Source organism: Rutilus rutilus (assembly GCF_951802725.1).
Source record: "Rutilus rutilus genome assembly, chromosome: 1".
NCBI classification, from domain to species: Eukaryota; Metazoa; Chordata; class Actinopteri; order Cypriniformes; family Leuciscidae; genus Rutilus; species Rutilus rutilus.
The window spans coordinates 59343882-59363969 of NC_140209.1; the positions used below are offsets into that span (position 1 = coordinate 59343882).

Genomic DNA, 20088 nt, shown 5'->3' on the forward strand with positions numbered 1-20088 from the left:
TTTTTTTTTTACAGAGGACTGATTATAAACATTTCTTCCTTTCTTTCACTTTTAAATAGGTCTATACTATATGCACATCCTTTACTGTAGTAAAAAGTAGAAAAACACTGCAGGGCAAGGTACCTTTTTGTTTGCACATCAAACTCTATTTAACACTGTTTGTGCTTGTTAGACTTGGAGAGGAACGTCAAGTTTAATTGTATAGCACATTTCACACACACCGGTAATGTAGTTTCATGTTCTCTGGCAGCGCAACATTAAATATAGCCTAAATGTGTTTGTCTTTGTTTTGCAACTACAGACTGAATGACAAATCACATGGACAAGCTGGTATGAACAGTTTATTTAATATACGTGTATATATATATATATATATATATATATATATATATACATACACACATTTAATATATATATATATATATTTTTTTTTTTCATTTACTGCCCACACATAAGTCATACAGATTGTTCAGGGTGTAAACATGAGCAAGCATTCGAACACGAATGTGAATGACAGATAAATGCGTTGCAAAAGCGCTTTCCCCTTCCACATGCCTAACGTTTTTGTCCAACTGGAACTAACTTGCTTTTCAAGACTTTCTTCAAACTGTAAACTGACTGTCAGAGCATTTACGCTAATGCCCACTATACAAGCCCTTCTTACAGCAAGGCTAAAAGTGCAACACATCCGTTTGCATTATGAATTTTACTGACATTCTGTGAAATCAAGCTTGCATTTCACACATCAGTTTTTGTTTCAACTTTTTATATACGAAAAATATTGCAGTTTAGTACTGTGAATTGTTATATTAATCCATATAAATGAATGTGCTGTGTATGTAAATGAATGAGCATGTGCAGTGCTATGACTAAATATTTTTTACTTAAGTGAACAACTTTTTTAGGACCAACATTAAAAAAAAATGTAATTACATCTAATTGGCTACAATGGCTGTTTGGTTGAGATGAATTAAAGAAATAAAAATCACCCTTTTTATTAGTTTCAGAACAAATGTATAGAACTATATTAAGCAGAGCTGCACGATTAATCACAAAAATTGCTCTCTCAATTCAAAGACACACACGGATCTTATTCCTAAATGACAGCGAGTCCATTAAACCTTCAAGTACGATCACAGCGAACATTCATATGTGTGAGGTTTATACTGGGATATAAGTTTATAGCTCGGATATAAACACTTAAGTCTACGGCAGCGATCGAAACAGAACAAATCAACTTTTAAAAGTAACTAGGCGCTTCAAATAACAAATATATGAATGACATTGTTACACCAGTAGGTGGCGACAAGTGACTGTTAAAAATGTCATTGAATCATTAATTCAAGAGATTAATTCAGAAACGCTGATTCATCCAGTGATGAAACAAATGAAGTCTTTATGAGTGAGTCTTTGAATCATTTTCAACCATATATATATATATATATAACCATTTTAAATTGACTGCAGCAATTATCATTTGTCAGAACCTCTAGTAAATTACATGTTGTTTTGTTTAGTTGTCTGATCAGAATCATGGGAGAATCGTGATCTCTATTTGAAGCACACAAAAAATGTTTTTCCCAATTTACCAAGAAACGTGCAGCTCTAATATTTTAGGCCTACGTTCAGGGGTTGGACAATGAAGCAGAAACACTGGCCAGTATAGTGTTGGAGGATTCATGCCTTTATATGTGCGGCCAATCTGGACTGATTTTACATTCCATCAGTAAGAGGATAGTGTGAAGGTGGAATTAGCAGAGCAACAGCACAGCGGGTCATAACATATTGCAATCCACACAACATAATGGGAGACATATCAGAGTTCAGGTTGGTGATCATCTGTAACCAGAGGACAGCAGGTCTTTGTGGTTTATCGAGAGTTATGTCATCCAGGGTAATGTCAGCATACCATCACATGGACGAATCACATCCAACAGTAGCAACTGTCGACACAAGAGGAAGCGGTCTGAAAGGGATGTCTGGATACTAACCCGGATTGTCTCCAAAAAAAACATAACACCACAGCTCACCAACTCACTGCAGAATTAAACGCGCACCTCAACTCTCAATATTCTCAATATAGGTCGAACCTTTGGGTCACTCGTGCCAGTGTCAAATGTTGGTTTCATTTGAGTCAACAGTGCAAATTTTGGCCAATATGAAACGAATTGTTCTCTGATGAGTCCACCTTCACTGTCCCTCCTACATCCGTGTGATATACGATGTGGAGAAAACCCAAAGAGGCAGATTTTTTGTGACTCGGTGATATGGCCAAAAAGTATCATGATAAATTTTTTTTTTTATATATATATATATATATATATATATATATATATATAATTCAATATCAATAATTACCACAATAACATCAAATCTTTATTTCTTTCACATTTAAAGGCAGATTTTTTGTGACTCGGTGATATGGCCAAAAAGTATCATGATAATTTTTTTTTTTTATATATATATATATATATATATATATATATATATATAATTCAATATCAATAATTACCACAATAACATCAAATCTTTATTTCTTTCACATTTAAAGGCAGATTTGTGTTCCTAAGTGAAAGTTGTAGAAACCAGGCCGTTATTTTTTTTAATTATTTTTTTTTAACTGTTCTTTATTGCCAGAACATGACAAACACTTAAACTAAATAAACAGATAAATCTTAACAGAAAAATCTATTTCTTCATGTGCCAAAGTGTGATTATTGTTCGAAACAGACGGGCGTGTGTTGCCTGACTTTGAGGATGTGTATCTTCAGCACAGTTTGCAGTGCAGGCTGCGATATTAATCATTTTACTTGTTTCGTCTCTTAGAAATGCACATTTTTTGGAAGAGCGAGTCAGAAAACGTTTCCCTCATATATACACACATACACACATGGTGACCTGGCCGCTGTTCTGGAAGAGGAACGGCTCAAAATCCCACTGAGGTACTAGTATCTGTCATTCCCAAGACGAACGGATCCTGAATTGGCCACAAAAGGAGGCCCAACACCATAATAATAAATGATTGTGGTCTAAACCAGGTGTTTCCATTTCATTTTCCAACCCCTGTTTCTACAACACTGAAAAACTAAATAAATCAAGCTATAACTTTTTTATTGCCCAGCTGTAGCAGCTTCACAAGGGTCAGTAAACGGCAGAAGAGCCACGGGAGGTGGTCATATCAGAGATGGCCCATCAGGCCGGACCTTTATGTGGCTTCACACATCTCTCTGATGTCAATCGCTCGCTGCTGCTCTGTCAGCCTGAAAGACTTCATAAAGGAAATGTATATCTATTATTCATTAAATCGGCCGAACTATACAAAATCAGACAATGACATTAACAAAACACACTAAGAGATCATGTGTGTGTGTTATTTTACATATTCCTGTATATGCACTTCTTTGGAGGGGATAATACAGAATACTGCAGTGCATATAGACAATTTTTGGACATAAACCATGAAGAAGGTTAACGCACAGACGTTGTGCAACTGTTAAACATAATGAATTCACTTGCAACCTACTTTCCCTTCCGTTTCCCCTGGCAGAGCTGAAATTGTGGTCACGTATATGGGACACTGAAAACCCCCTCATTTCACGTCAATATTTCACTCACAATCTATTTTTATGACAATAAAAGACCAAAATGCTGGTGGACAGGTGCACATGTTTAAACATCTCTTCAGTCTGTAATTTAACCTTAAACTAAATGTAAACTGCATTTCAGTACAGACAAAAAACATCATTATTCAGGCAACATGTGCATTACTATCAATGTTCAACGCTTTTAAACAGCCCTTTAATTTTTAAAGATTGTACGTGAAGCAAGCTTTGAACAAAATACACAGATGTACGAATGTAACCTTTGAGGCAAACACTGAATAATAACCCAAATGGCTGCTCAACACACTTAAGGACAAAGTTTAAACACTGAGGCGGCCTGCAGACACCGCCCTGCCAAAATGACAGATACTACAGCGAAGGCTGAGCTTATGAATATTAATTTAATCCTGCCGACGTATCCTTGAAACGCGCGTCACGTGACCTCATTAATATTTAAAATCCACGCCTACCGTTACAGTACAACTCGCTCATTCGTCGGCTGTCTCTGCCTCTCAGCCAATCAGCGGCGGACGTCACCTTACGTACTTAATATTCATGATACGCCAATTCTTCGCCATAGTAAGAATCGTAAATTCGCGTCAAAAAAAAAAAAAAAAAGGAAGGAACTAGAAAACGCATCGCGCCGTTCAAGCTAGACAGGAAGGAAATTAGCTTTGATTATATTCAGGGGGTTTCATCATTGGGTTTCTTTTGTTAATGAAGTCATGCAGGAGTCTCTTTGGAAACACAAGACAGGGTTGTGTGTGCAAATGATTCCTAACATTTAATCTGTGCTCGGACAAAGATTGCGTTAATCTCCGGCTCGCTCTCCGTTAAGCGCACGCTTAGCGTCAGATTCAGGTCGATTTAACACCCGCTGCCAGGCGCGAACCGGGATTTACACAGGAAAAACAAAACAAAAGAAAATCATATACGTTTTTCTACCACTATTAATTTAGTTGCAGATTATGCCCAAGTAAAAAAATAAATATAGATACGGCGTATTAGCTATTCATTTATATATATCAAGTTGCAGCTGAGATCCAGGAAGTTCCTCCTCATGCTAGCAAGCTAATGCTACTATAATCGACCATTATTTCCAACGGCAGGAAGTTTTATAGAGAAAAAAAGTTCAATATGCTTTCAATCAGACTTCTAACATCATTGACAAATCATGAATTCATGCAATAAAACAGTAGATTGTGTGAATGTTAATCTCAGCAACAGAAAACAAGTTCTGAAAATTCCCCTTCGACTTCTTGGCCCTTTATTCTCTGTCAATATCTAATGTCACAACACGACTTTACATCATCTCGCCGGTCATTGTATGGATGGACATGTCTAGATTAAAAACTGCAACTTTCCCGAGCACAATATCAGAAAACATGCTGTCAGACTCGTTTAGGAAACCCAATCCCAGAGTTTAACCTCTAGATTACTCCTTATTTTACAGGAAAAAGGCAAAATCTCGAGCTTGGAAATGCTCGTTAACTTTGATGTTCCGCTACAGGCTTTTCTCGGACAACGCCTGATGACCAATTCCGACAAAACCGGGTTATCAAAACGAAACTGGAGAACGCAAAACCCTCCAGTCTGATCCGTGACATTAAATGCATGCTTAATTTCGCATTGACCATCTTTATAACGGGCTTGTACGTGCAGTTTGTGGAGCAGGAAGGAAATGCATGTTTCAACTTGCTGTCTTGTGTCAACCTGCCGTTGCTACCGAGCTACGAAAGATGCAAAACTACCGGGAAAAAATTTCAACGCAAGCGAAACCGCTGTCGTGTCCCTTTCTGAGAGTGTTATATGAGATGTTCGTGGTGTTTCTGTTGTGGAAACTTACCGTGGACCTGCGGGTACTGCGAGTTTATAGGTTAGAGAAAGCTTCCCTGACTTCTCAATGGCGCGATGAGGGAGCGGCGGCGATGCCAGCCAGAGCGACTCACTTCCGGGAATACCGTCACGCGCCTGACGCTTTCTGCGCATGCGCAGCAACACCCGCCTCGTTCTTTTTTGAGCTCAAACGAAACAAAGTGGTGGGAATGAATTCGTGGAGATTAATACAATAGCCGCCTGTTTTTCTCGATTTCTAAGGTGTCACGTTGTAGTTTATTTGTGCATTTAGATGTGTGTCGTGTCATACATCGCTATTACATTACTGATCCGAATCATTGTTTTGAACCTGTGATCCGGAGCGCGAATCAAACTGCCAAAGTCACGTGATCTCAGTTAACGATCTCATAACCGTTTCGAAACTTCGCTAGGAGGCGATCTCGATAAACCTGTAAACCACCAGTGTCTGTGTTCTCGAAACAATTTGATAAATTTGTATACATGCAATGACACGTTTGTCCAATAAAAAGTGGTAGTTAATGGTCTCTTATCTGCCTGATTAACCAAGCTCTCCATAAAATTACCAAATGACTCAAATGTGAGTTTGAGATATTATACACATTTCATACTGGAATTAGATGTTAGTAGCATTTCATACATTACTCCTAGCCACTCAGAAACCTGAATTAATCATTAGTGTGCCTAATTCTTACATTTCATGAATGGCGGAGTTTCAGGAAAGGGGCATGTGACTTTAAAAAAACAGAAGTAACTGCAAACCTTACAATAACCTGGTATTAATCACCACATTTGTAAAAGACAAATGTTCTTAAAGTTTCTTGCCATTAATTGTGTAGCAACTGACACTTAGACCAAAACATTGTAGCTGTTAAAGGGGTTACAATACCCATTAAAACTCATTTAACTCTTACAAAAGCATGTTACTCAATCATAAAGGCAAAAGTTAAATGTAGACATCTAGTGGAAGGCAGGAGTAGTGTGCTTTGTCAATTCATTTATACACCTCAAATGCTGAATAAACGTATAATTGACTAGTGTTTGCAATTTGTGATTTGTTAAGTGCAAAATGTGCATGAGGAGAAGGCAGAGACATCGTGTGGTTACTAAATACTGCAGGTTTTTTATTTCAATGATCTACACAAGGATGGTTAAAGATAAGAACATCCCTTAAAATCCTACAGTCCAACCAGGTTTTCTCAGAAAAAAAAGAAAAAGATTTAAACAAAAAATAAAACAAAGTAGGTAAAAAACAAGCATTTTAAAAGGAGAAAGTCTGTTACACAAATTTAAATCACTTCTGAAGACGTGTAAAACATCCGGCATGTTCAAAGCTATTACAACGATGACCACTCTTCCCATGTTGGAACAGCAGGGAACGTAGTTTAATGTGTTGGTGTTTAGCTGGTATCCATCTGTTAGAAGAACAAAGAAAGCAAAAGGAGATAAGTACCAGATTTTAAGCACATTTTACAGGGTTCACACACCTTGGTTAACTTAAAATTCAAGGACTTTCCAGGCCCAATACCCTCAAATTCAAGGACTTAATGTGGGACACATTTGGTGTCCAACAACAAACGTTGAGGTAGTAGTTTCGTGCACGTCATGGCAACGTACAACACAAAGTACCTTACGCAGGAAACACGTAATGTAAATGCACGCATCTAACGCAAATCAAGCAAGCTAGTATGCATAGGCAAGCAAGTGTTGGCGAGATAACATTAGTGGACCAGAGGGAATATGAATTTTTTCTTCCAGAAAACTTATTGCACAACATAAATTTCCAGTCCGTTAATTTTTTTTACGATTCACAAGCTTTCAAGGACCCGTGAGAACCCTGATTTTAAAAGCCTCTCTGAGTGCATCAACACACCCTGGCATTGTAGGCATCTAGCTGGGCGTCGAGCTCTTCCGCGGAGAGCTGCTGTTTGCTGCTGCCGCCACGACCGCCTCGGCCACGACCTCTGGATCCTCCACCGCCTCCACCACCACCTCCACGTCCCCCACGACCTTTCTGTGTGCCAAAGCTCCCGATTCGGTTTCTGTTCATGCCGCCACCTCCTCCACGATTGAGACTGTTGGGAAGGAGAGAACAAATTCAGTCACAGGAAACATTAGAAAATAACAAGGCAAGAGACCAAACACCACTTTTTTTGTTGTTAATCCTTACCCCTGCATCGGAGTCCGCCTCTGTGCATCAATCTGTGATGTAACAAGCTGAATGTTCATTGGGCGACCTAAAAGAGAGAGTATACACAACTGAAAACTGCTGCCAAACTCAAACAATCTTTCTCATGACTCAAGATTATTGGATAAGAAATCCCTTCTAAAGGCTTCGATACACTTAAAGCGAAATCGAACAAACTTTTGTGACCTCATTGAGCAAAGTCAGGCCAAAACGAAGTTTGTTTACGGTTATAAAGTTATAGATATGGATTCTTACACAAACGCCTTGCGTCAGAAGGCCTTGGGTCATATGGATGACTTTTATGATGGATGGATGCACTTTTTGGGCCTTCAAAAACTAAGGTACCATTCACTCCCATTATAAAGCTTGGAAGAGCCAGGACATTTATTAAATGTACCTCTGACTGTCTGGCTGAGAGAATAAAGTCATACACCTAGGATGGTGTGAGGGCGAGTGAATTATGGGATCATTTTGTGGGTGAACTATCCCTTTAACTGCCGTTTTCTCACTGTCATTTTTGCTGCATGTTTATTTTGTTATTGAGAGGAAAGTGCGCAGCACATTTTACATACATTTGAACGCCTCTCTCAGCAGTGCGGACGGCATCAGGGTGCTCGCTAACAGTATAAGCAAAGGTATTTCAAACTTTACCCCAAAGCGAAGAACAAAAACTTAGCAAGTACATCAGGGTCTGCATAAAAAAGGTACAGTGGGAGCTTGTAGGATGCACACTTACCATCAAGGGGAACACCGTTGTACTGCTTCATGGCTTTCAGGGCGTCTGCTTTCCTCTCGAAGTGAACGTCCGCAGTGCCAAGGCTGCGTCCCGACCGATCGTAGTGTACCGCTGCTTTCTTTAGCGTGCCGAATTCTGCGAAGAGCTCCTGTAGCGAAAACGAAACCATACATAAGCAGCAGAAATAACCCAATTTCTCAAAGACGTACACTTATAAACCAACACATACCTGAATGTCTGCGTCAGAGACGCCGAAGTCAAGATTGGACACGAGGAGTTTTCCTCCCGTCTCCACGCCCGCTCCTCCGCCTCCACCACCGCCTCCGCCAGCGTTCGCACTGTAGCCGTTGTCGAACAGGTCATGCTGCCACTTGTCTGGGAGCTGCTTGGGCTGCAACAGATGAGAGAGAACGCACCTGCTGACTTCGGGTCCCCAGTCTGTCACTGACAGTCCACTCGGCTGGGTGTTGGGGCAAGCAGGGGGCTCCGCTTCAACAAGGCCAGGGACACCCAGTGCGCTCACTGCCATTTCCAGAAATCCCTGCCCACCCCATCACTACACACAAGTAAACCATGCCAGCTCCGGAAACAGAGTTCAAATCATGTTTTAACTCTACTGGATGGATGTGCAATTCACTCGATCTCAGTGGAGGCAAGCTTAACCCTCTGGTGCTCTGTGGTTGTTTTAGACCAACAAAAAAAAAAGAAATTAAACTCTTGGTATATGGGGAGGAAAAAAAAAAAAAAAGTTGCTCGTGATCAAATCATGGGAAACTAAACAAATTGAGGGGGTAAAACCAGCAAATCAGCCACAATGTAGTCTGACAAGGTCTATATTCTTTGAAAATGATATCCAAATCCTAAAAAATAAATAAAAGCAACCAAGAAATACAGAGCATTATACTTTTAACCACTTATAGTAGCATTTTATATCCCTTTTTAAAGTTAACCATGGTTTTATTATAGTAAGTGTAGTATACCTATAACCAGTTTTATTACAAATACCATGTGTAAACAATGGTTAGTGTAGCAAACAACTGTAATCATGGTTGGAGTCCAATAACCATTTTTTTGTGGTAAAAATCATGGTTATTTTTTTTTAAGGGATGAAAATAAATTGTGCATAACTTAGAGGAATAGTGTAGTATCAACTCAAATACACACCAAAAAATAAAATCTAATTTCACTTAAACAGTCATGCTTATAGTTTTAAGCGCTTAGCATCAAAAGTAAAACCAGAGGGTTAATTCAAATAAATGTACATGCAATAACAGTTTTACAAGAGCAGGTTAACAACATGGTAGCCTATTGTTTCAAACACCAGTATTCCCCTCAGTAACTTCCCACCCCCCCTTTTGGTAGCAAGCTAAGCTACACCAGCAACCCCCAAGAGTCTCTTGCCGTTCATCCAAACGAATCCCAGCAGGCCTCCGTGAGGTGGATGTGGACGATCCACTGGTCTCCGGTGAGGAGCGGCACAGTAAAGTCCAAAACACACGGTGAAAACGAGGCGACCGAAAGTGTCCATGATGGAGCGTCCATTTTGAGCCCACGCCATTTTGACGTGCTTTTAAATAAACAAAGCCCTCACTAAAAGCTCAAACTAATAAATTAGAAGAGGTGAACCTCCTTTAATTCCCGGACAAAGATGGCCAAAGTCCGTTTATCCCGTACGGCTCCAGCACTATGTAACTTATCTTTCTGCTTTAAAATGATACTGGACCATCATGAAACCCCTCCCAAAAAAAAACAACAAAGCCGAATTCCACCGAGGAGGAAAGGCCTTCTTAAAGCTGGGCTTTAATTCACACAAAAAAAAAAGGTAGAATCTTCAATCATCGGAAGGATGTTTCACCATGTGAAGATTGATGTTGTCGAACACAAAGAAAGGTTAGGCTCAATGAAAGGCATCCGCCGTCCTCAAAATGGCGTCGACGGCCTCGGGATGGATGAATAGGAGAGACACAACACGCTTCTTCTTCACGACCCACGGGGTTTGATGCTCACACGAAGGGCAAGAGAACTTAGGGAGAGAACACATTATGCACAATATACATCTAACGAGCTTCCCCGAACTACACTCCCAGAGAAGCTCCAGGGGCACGAGCTCGCCGCCATGTTTGCTGGCAGCCTAGAAAGATAAAAACGGGGCTTCATCCACTGGCATGTGGATGCGCCCGTGATTTTTCTCCGCTTTCTCCTACCCTGCTGTACGGCGTAGGTCTGCTTCTTCCGCGGCTCAGGTTCTGGCGGCTCCTCATGGGGCCCGATCCCCCGCCGCGGCCTCCAAAGCCTCCGCCTGTATTTCCGAGCCGTCCGCCGGCACCGCCTCCTCCTCGGGCGCCTGTTCCTGCGCGGCCCCCGCGGCCTCCTCTCCCGCCGCGCCCGCCGCCGCCTCCGCGCTGCCGGTTTTGCTTTATAATGTCGTCTAAGGACATATCCATCTTGTCTGCCATCGCCTGGCCTTTGTTAATGCTAAACACTTAAGTCAACTAAAACAAAAAAACAGCACGTTTGAAGTGTACTACACTGCCCCTGCGCTACCGCTCGCTCACAAGAGAGGAAAGAAACAACACGGACGTGCTCGCGCCGGGTGACGCATTTATAGCGGCAACGCTGATGACGTCTGCATCTGCGAGACGAGCGCTTCCGGTTTAAATTCCTCACGCGCAGGAAAGCGGTGTTTATTTATTTATGATTTAAAAGCAACTTTTTTTTCTTTTTTTTACAGTCTATGGACTCAATGCTGTAGATTTTCGTTAAAAATGTTATAAGTTAGTGTTAGAGTTTTGATTGTCTCACTGACTTTCATTCAGGCGTATTGGTTTTCGAGCTTTCCAAACTCGTCGAAATGTAAATATACTAATAGGAAATAAAATATGAACAAAATTACCGCGGCTATATATAACTTATATATAACGGTAGGTGCAATTTTAATCAAGACCATTGATCTTTCATTATGATTAATAGCACCGCGAGACTCAACGTTGTAGATTTTCTTCAAAAAGATTATAAGTTAGTGTAAGTTATGATTTTCACACTGACTTTTTAGTCCGGTCATTTTATGAAAAAAGGTAGGACAAACAGAAGCAAACTCAACTGATTTTGTATCCTCAATATGTCCCGACTCGAGTAAGGGAAAAAAAAGTCCCGAAGAATCCCATTAGGGGAAAGTTTCGAAAAAGACCCAAATATACCCCATTCAGTATTTTTATCACGTGAATAGGGTAAAAAAAGAAAAGAAAAAAGTGGGACTGTTTCTGGGGGTTCACTTTTTATTTTGGCTACCTTTAGTCTTCCCCTTACCCTCGTCTCCTGTTCTTCCCTCAGACTCATCCCCCCAGACCCAGACCCAGACCCAGACCCAAACCCCATCTCTGCAATAATAATTAATAAAGGCTGGTTTCTAAAGTACTTCTTCCTGCCTCTATGTATTAATGCTCATGGGTAGCCTAAATGGGTTCCATTCAGACCTTAATATTAAGTATTTTACGGTTATGTGTCAACAAGATTCAACAAGACATTTTCACCCGGCTATACCCAATGTTCAGATCTGTTGTGGTATTTATGCAAATTAGCACATACGTAATTAGATTATGCACCGTTTGCCCATGTTAACAATTTAAAAAAACTTGTAATACATTTTTTGTTTGTCTTGATGCAAGTAATCAACTGAGTAATTTTCATGGTGATATCTAAAGGTTACATTTTTTACCCTATAGGCGAATGAATAGGCTATATTTGGGTATTTTTCAAAACTTTCCCCTGGCTGATGGGATTCTTCGGGACTTTTTCTTTTCTTACTCAGGACATATTGAGGATACAAAATCAGTTGAGTTTACTTCTGTTGCAATTTGTCCTAGGTTGACCCCCATTTTGGCTTAAAATGACTGGACTATTTAGGGGTATTGGTTTTCGACCTTTCCAAACTAGTAATATATATATATATATATATATATATATATATATATATATATATATATATATATATATATATATATATATATATATATATATGAAGCATACAAGAAGCATACATATATATATACCGTATATGAGAAGAGTTCAGATGCAAAAGCCTCTAAGTGCCATCTGAAATTTTCTTCTAGAATGATCATTTTTATCAAGCTTGTATATTTAAGTTCAGTAATTTCACTTAAATGGAAATGAAAATTAAGTGAAATTATTGAACTTAAATATACAAGCTTGATAAAAATTATCATTCTAGAAGAAAATTTCAGATGGCACTTAGAGGCTTTTGCATCTGAACTCTTCTCATATATATATATGAGAAAAGTATATATAGGCCTATATATATATATATTAAAGTAAATATACTAATTGTAAGCCTCACTAAAATTAGTTTGTACGAATGAGAATAACCACTATATACATTTATATATTATATATAGATGCAATTTTAATCGACCATTGATATTTGCTCTATTTTCAAAGTATTCACTTAATGTTTTTAATCACATCATCACATTTAGACAAGGACCCATTCTAAAGGCATACATTTAGTAGATTCTGCAATATTTTTGGACAAAAGCCATAAAATGGGATGTTTGAATAAACTTTGTTCATTTTCCCTGAAATGATTTATCCTCATTATGATTCCTGTCTGAAACACCCAAATAACAAACTAATTTAACTTCATATATTGAAAACGGCAGTGTTTTTTTTTTTAATAAACAAATACTGACAAGGAAATCTGTGTCCCCACAAAATGCATAGTAAAACATAAACATACATAAGGGACTTGTGATATGTTTAACCAGGGCTTTCGAGAAGGATTTACGTTCATATTATCTGCAGAATCACGATCACTTGCCTGAACTTTTCTCACTTTCACAGTAGCCTCCAAAAAAAGAAGATAATATAATCACCAAACATTATGGCTTAATAAAACCTAGATCCTCCCTAAATGAGTCTCAAATGCAGAAGGCTGGATTTATGGATAGGGCAACTGAAACATGTCAATAAAAGTAAAATTTTTTCCTCATTTCACTTATCTCAAAATGATTCGCCCTTTTTTTCTTAAAGAAATTTAAATGTTTTAGTCAGAGACATGAACCATGATTTTTTTTACAAGTTTGAATCCTAAAGAGTGTTGTCTTAGAAGATGTGTGCGAGAGGATTTACGAATCATTTCCAGAAAAGAAGGATTGGATATTTACAAACGCATATATCTGCTAAACATTCATGCTTTTACATTACAGAAAAGCATACAAAAAACCCCCGCTCAAAGTCAACAGACAAACCTCCAGGATATAAACACAATGCAGAGAGGCTGAGATAACATAAAAGTAACCTTTATTTTCATTTTATTTTAAAGCCTGGGAACGAAAAGATGTGGAAAAGCCTACTTAAAGTCCTTGAAGGAATCGAATTATATAGTTAAAAATGGCGGTACATCTACTAAAAATATTTGCCGACCCAAACTTACCAGTCCAATCCGACAAAGCTTTCTAACTCTTCTAATCAATCGATCGATCGATCTATGAATCTACTAACTCAACAGTCAGTCAGTCAGTCGCTCCTCTGCAGGAGATGAAGATGGTTTAAAAAAAGGAGTAAATCCCAGGACTGCATCCCATTCAGAGAAAGTTCGTGCAGAGTCGCTCCAACAGTTTAACTGTTCCGTGCCTTTCCCGCTTGTCATCTCACCATCAAAAAAAAAAAAATGCAAATGAAGAAGAATCTAGACAAAACCAATGGAGAAAGAAAAAAGATCCTGAAACAAGTCTGTTATTTTCCCATCTGCAGCAAAAAAAAAAAAAAGAAAAAAAAAGCAAGATCAGAGAGCCCGGATGAGCATGAAAAACAGGGAATGGCGACTCAAACGGCTCTTGAACTGCGACTCATAAATAGACGTCAGCCTGTAAGTCCAGACACGGGTCCATGAGGCAGAGAAGAGAGAAGCTTTCTGGAGGAGGATGGCCCAATATCCCGGCTCCTGGCTCTTTGTTGGCCGACAGAAGACTGAGAGAGTAAAAAGGTCCCGAATGTAAAAGGGAGGACAAAAAAACTGCTGGATCAGAAAGAGCGGGAATGGTCTAAGACTTCTTGGAGTCTTGTGTGTTCCTCTTCTTAAGGTCACTCAGGTCCACCGGTATAAAAGCTGAGAGAGAGACGATAGACAAGAAATGAAGTTGACCCATTTAAAAACAAGCCATTAACTTTGTCTGCATAAATGGGGAAAAAAAAAGAATAATTCTGGCGAAAGAAATACATAAATGAAGAAGAAAGCCAAACTATTAAATGTAATGGCTGTATATTTATTGAGTAATCCACTGTTTTGTCGAGGGGGTCAAAAATACAATTTTGTAGCCAAATTACAGGGGGGTAAAATGACTTTAGAAAGACGACAGCATCATTATTTTATTATTACACAGAGATTGGAAGGTCTATTAGTGAAATCTGTTGACTTTAGTAATCTTTGTTTTATTGTATGCCAAAAATCATGCCTGTAACTTAAGAAGTATTAAAGATATCTTAATATCATTTTATATTCTCATGCTTACAATGCAAAAAAAAATGCTTTTCTTACTTAGTATTTTTGTCTTGTTTCCAGTCCAAATATCTAAAAATTCTTAAATCAAGATACTAAGACCTAAAGTAGTAAAAGGCCATGAGATATTAGGTCTTGTTTTCTGGGGAAATAAATCAAAATTAAGTGAGTTGTTGCTTAAAAAAAAAAGCAAAATGATCTGTTAATGGGGTAAGAATAATAACCTTAATTCAAACAGAAACAAGATAATTATTCTTACCCCATTGGCTGATAATTTTGCTTTTTTTAAGCAACAACTCACTTAACTTTGATTTATTTCCCCAGAAAACAAGACATAATATCTTATGGCCTTTTACTACTTTAGTGAATGCATCTTTATTTAAGAATTTTTAGATATTTGGACTGGAAACAAGACAAAAATACTAAGTAAGAAAAGCATTTTTTGCAGTGTAATAAATGTTCCTTTTGGTATCTTCATTTTAAAGGCCCCATATGATGCAATCCCAGAGATATAGAGATCTCAATGCGGCTCCGTGAGTAAATTGGTCAATAATACACATTTTCAGTGGTCAAAAACCAAATGTGGGTCACTTTGATATTTGATCTGATGCTTTAGGAGAGGAATATCTGAACAACAAATAAAGTTGAAACTAGAAATGTATCTCGTGTTTTTCCATCAACACAACTGCATAGAGCATGTCTGAGTGCCACAAATATTCCTTTCCCAGAGTTGTGATGCCTGTCACTCTAAAAGTGAACCACATTTGGTTTTTGACCAATAAAAATGTGAACAATAGACCAGTTTACTCACAGAGCCGCGTTGAGATCTCTATATCTCTGGGATTGTATCATATTGGGCCTTTAAAATGAAGATACCAAATGGAAAGTTTGTTAGAACCAGAATCTAAAAGGATATTAAAGGGATACTTCACCGATTAGCATTAAGCTTTGTATCAGTAGAAACCTGGAAGTATTTTCGAGTGACCGTGCTTCCCCCCCTCATGTCCCCCTGAGACGAGAGATTTCTGTATTGTGTGTCTGGAAAAAATCGTCATTTAGCATCATCAGAGGCTTTAGTCCAGAGGCGAGAGACTACAGCCAGTAGGAGGAGATCGTCCCGCATGTGTTCAACCCGCCCATAGGGGGATCTCACGATAAAACGGCATCTTTTCAGTGTCGAGTCGACTAGTAGCCTAGTTGTATCATGTCTTCCGATACTGCCCTCTGTAACCGGTAGGCGTGGCTTGGGTGTGGCCTCGTAGGGCAGCGAAGCAAGTGCATTCTGGGAGTAGTTGTCTTTCATCCACATGAGCCAAAAATACATTTTCTGGCTTTTCTCAGTCTAGAAGGCACCAACTTCTAAAATAATTTCACATTTCTACTACATAAATGACCCAATTTAAATACACATTCATCTTTCCAGCGGTGAAATATCCCTTTAAGATATCTTTAATACTTCTTGAGTTACAGGCATGCAAACTTGAGGCAAAAAAACACAAGACGTGCCTTTCGCCCTTTTTGAACTGTCACCGTTGGCATAAAATGAAACAAAGATGGCTAAAGTCAACATATTTTACCAACAGACCAAACAATCTCTGTGTAATAATAAAATAATGATGCTGTCGTCTTTCTAAAGTCATTTTACCCCCCTGTAATTTGGCTCCAAATTGTCATTTTGACCCCCTTCGACAAAACAGTGGATTACTCAATAAATATACAGCCATTATATTTCATATTTTGGCTTTCATCACTATTTATGTTTGTCTTTCTTCAGAAAAAAATCGGGGAAGCTTCTGAAATTTGGTTGATTTGACATGGAATGACTCTATTGTCATAGAGAAAGTCCTGGCTTGAGGAACTTTTACTGGAAAACAAACTTACAATGTAGGTTGGGATTTGGGTTTTTCTCCACATACTCCTGTGGTCCACGATCATTTCGTTCACTATTTTGAGGGGATTTAATGTCTCTCAAAACACAAAGCCATGCTGGAAAGAAAACACACAAAAAAGCAGCATTACAACAACATTTATGTCTTGAAATCAAAAGCTCCTACTCTTTTTGGCCAATGAATTTCCATGACTTGCACATGATTACAGGAAAGGATTTTTAAAAATGATTTTGTAAAGTCTGATCAGTAAATCAGTGGTTCCCAAACTTTTTCTATTTTTTGTAGAGAAAAATTTTTTACAGACTTTTTTACTATACAATAGAAACTTGTAGTTGTAATTGAAAGCGACACTGACGCTGTTTTTCATGTTTAATAGTGCAAAGCTGCTTGTGTTAGGGCAATCTATTGTATAAAGTGCTATATGGGATGTCACTAATGATCAAGTAATCGGACGATTATTTTGTCCATTAATCAAGTAATCTGATATTTTTGTAGTAACTAAAATAGATCTCAACATAGACCTAAGCCTTAAACGTAAAATACATATATAATAGCAATGAGGCAATAACATTTGCTTCAAATAAAGAGTCAAAAGCAAGTAATCATATGATTTCATAGAACACTGTTAAAATACATAACATAAACAATCAATTTATGTACATTACGTATTATAACAAATGCCTGCAGAGGGCGCCAACGGCCTGGTGTTGTTACACTTTACAGCAGATCAAATCCTCAGTTAATATTGGCTTAACGACATTTAATTCACATGTCCACTTAATCTTTAATATTTGGCGAAGAACGAAAATTTGACAAAGAACGGCATTTACTAAAATAAAAATGACATATTCCCATGCTTTTGATAGATTTCGTAGTTTCAGTGATGCTCTCAGGCATGGGAATCACACACTTTCAAGGTGAAAATGGTGCTCAGCTATAAAGGTGTGTGTCGTGTGCAGCAGTCTTACTGTCATGAATGAAGCGCACATTTTCTTCATGTGCTGGTGTGAAAAGCTCTCCTGTATTGGTTGGCGATCGAGGGCTGGACGTCCTCTTGTACGTGTGCATTCTAGGGGTGGAGGAGCTGGAAAACACACACAAAAAACATTGAATAAGATGCTTAATGAAACTGAGGAACTGTACTTCTAGCATCTAGCCACATACATAATAGTGGGGTTTTTTAATACTTCCACTCATTTATTTTGTGTAGTATTAAAAAGTACTTTTTCCCTAGGTTTAGGGTACGTTTACATTACAACGATGCACTAAAATCAGAAACGTTTTTTGCATACAGACGACAATGTTGTCAAAACGATCCCCGTTCACAAAGATCCATGAAAACGTATATAATCACTGTATTATTCATGCCAGGCCAGTAGATGGCGATGTCACATTGTAAAGAAACTACACACACAAATTCACATTTTAGTAGTTCACACAGTAAGGGTGTCGTTTTCAAAAACTTGCACTGTGAAACCTATTTTCAAAAGTTTGCGCTTTCAGGCGCCCAAAACGGCATTGTCGTGTAAATGAGTGAACGGCCAATACGCATATAAAGTTTTCAGTTTTTAGTTGAGAACGTTATCGTGTAAACGGCCCCTAAGAAATGCAAAGCGTGTCAAGATGTTAAACTGAAACCTGTTCCCTGAAACTGTGAAAAGTTCAATTCAGCAGAAGCTGCTTTTACAGTAGTTTGACATTTGAATATGAAGCCTATAAGTTGCACATTTATGGGGTTCACAGAAGTCATGATAGAAACGTCCATAGAGGTGAATGGGACACAACAGATAACATGATTAATGTGTTTCCATTTGCCCCAATAGCAAAAAAGGCAAAGTTTCCACTACTTTTCAAAACAGGAAAAGAAACACAGAGGGACTGATTACAGTGTTATAAATGTACATTATTAAAAATTAAAATACAAATGACTTTGGAAAAACTATTACAGTCTGTAAAAAGAGTCCATTGTTTAAGCTGTCTAACCAACAATGAATATATCTTAATATTAAAATGCATCCCTCTTTGTTGTGAAGCGTCTCATCAGCAGAGCAAGGACTAATGACTTTACCTTGTCATTCTGTTATAGTCTCTTGCCTCACAATCTCAGTCTGAGGCTTAACAGGGAAGTTTGCCTGTTCGTCAGTGTGTTTTCTAAGGGGAAAGACACTTCAGTCAGATTAAAGTAATTCAGATGAAACACATCAGTTGTCACAAAAGTGCATTTGAGTTAAAGATCCACTAAATCAATGACACACAGAGTTTATTAACTGATATGATCAGAGCAGCAGCACCATCAATGAATTACATATATCTGTAACATGTACATCTTGATGTAGAATATACAATATAACATAATGAGTTGTGTTGATACTATATTTCTGGTACGATCGAAAGGTAATTCAGTGACTCAGTGTTTGTTATTGTTTATGAGACACTGGCAGCTAGTGTGTGTTAGCATTGTTTTCATAGCTTTAAACTGATGCTGACTTCACACGCAATCTGAGCGAATACACAGCGAATGCATCGCCAAACATTCAGACTAATGTTCACACAATGGAAAACGCATAAATTGAGAGTTTCAAACCTGTCTGTTTGTTTCTCTTTCTTCTGCTATGTCTGTATTCAGGCCTGGCTCGGCCGAAACGTTGCTAATGCCAACCAATTATTTCCGGGTCAGCCGAACAAGCCGAGCGAGAAGCGCATGCGCGAACAGCGGTAAAATACGTGTTTTTTTATTTAAAGGGATAGTTCACACAAAAATGAAAATTACCCCAAAGTACATGACATTCTTCTTTCAGACGAATACAATCGGAGTTATATATATAAAATAATGTCCTGGTTTTTCCAAGCTTTATAATAGCAGTGAATGACTGTTTCTGTTTTGAAGTCCATAAAAGTGCATCTATCCATCATAAAGCTGCATCTCTCCATCATAAAGCTGCATCTATCATCATAAAAGTGCATCCATAATAAAAGTGCATCTCTCCATCATAAAAGTGCATCTCTCCATCATAAAAGTGCATCTATCTATCATAAAAGTGCTCCAAACGGCTCTGCTATGATTAATAAAGGCCTTCTGAAGCAAAGGTGAAATACAAAAAAAAATTTTTTGTGAAATTCATGTAGGAAAAATATTTTTGGATGAACTAACCCTTTAACTAGCAGAATTTGTTTTGATTCTGTCTATATTAATTGTGAATCATTTTTTTTATTTTTTTATTATCACACACAAACTGTTCAAACTGTTTATAGTAAATTCATTTTTAATAAATTTCCTAACCCCAGCTGCTCCCGACGAGCTGGAT

The 20088-nt window shown here is 38.2% G+C and overlaps 3 protein-coding genes across 3 annotated transcripts in view; all 3 read right to left on the minus strand.

Annotated features, from left to right (window-relative positions):
• The window catches only part of arhgdia (Rho GDP dissociation inhibitor (GDI) alpha), a 33816-nt gene extending 28225 nt beyond the window's left edge, over positions 1-5591 (minus strand). The window contains exon 1 of the mRNA XM_084415901.1: positions 5449-5591. The gene's annotated coding sequence lies outside the window, so the exon portion shown is untranslated. The remainder of the gene's footprint in view (positions 1-5448) is intronic.
• A 963-nt stretch (positions 5592-6554) lies between these two features.
• alyref (Aly/REF export factor) lies at positions 6555-10973 on the minus strand. The gene is made up of 6 exons (XM_084415848.1): positions 10585-10973; positions 8610-8771; positions 8381-8528; positions 7627-7693; positions 7330-7531; positions 6555-6871 (listed from the first exon to the last, which is right to left on the minus strand). Exons 1-6 carry the CDS (start codon positions 10834-10836, stop codon positions 6857-6859), a joined length of 846 nt encoding a protein of 281 aa, XP_084271974.1. The 5' UTR covers positions 10837-10973; the 3' UTR covers positions 6555-6856.
• A 2706-nt stretch (positions 10974-13679) lies between these two features.
• Positions 13680-19462, minus strand: mcrip1 (MAPK regulated corepressor interacting protein 1). Its single transcript, XM_084415912.1, has 5 exons — positions 19368-19462; positions 18852-18934; positions 17752-17867; positions 16776-16880; positions 13680-14504 (listed from the first exon to the last, which is right to left on the minus strand). The coding sequence occupies exons 2-5, from the start codon at positions 18857-18859 to the stop codon at positions 14440-14442; spliced, it is 294 nt and encodes a 97-aa protein (XP_084272038.1). The 5' UTR covers positions 18860-18934; positions 19368-19462; the 3' UTR covers positions 13680-14439.
• Positions 19463-20088: the final 626 nt, after the last annotated feature.

Bases quoted from the DNA above. Each gene is read 5' to 3' on its own strand.
- alyref (XM_084415848.1), bottom strand. From the start codon at position 10,836: ATGGCAGACAAGATGGATATGTCCTTAGACGACATTATAAAGCAAAAC. The intron at 7,694-8,380 runs GTAAGTGTGCAT...TCTCTCTTTTAG, and splicing joins CAACGGTGTTCCCCTTGATG to GTCGCCCAATGAACATTCAG. The intron at 7,532-7,626 runs GTAAGGATTAAC...CCTTCCCAACAG, and splicing joins AGGCGGACTCCGATGCAGGG to TCTCAATCGTGGAGGAGGTG.
- mcrip1 (XM_084415912.1), bottom strand. The intron at 16,881-17,751 runs GTAAGACTGCTG...TTTTCTTTCCAG, and splicing joins TGTGCGCTTCATTCATGACA to CATGGCTTTGTGTTTTGAGA. The intron at 14,505-16,775 runs GTAAGTTTGTTT...TCTCTCTCTCAG, and splicing joins CCCAAATCCCAACCTACATT to CTTTTATACCGGTGGACCTG.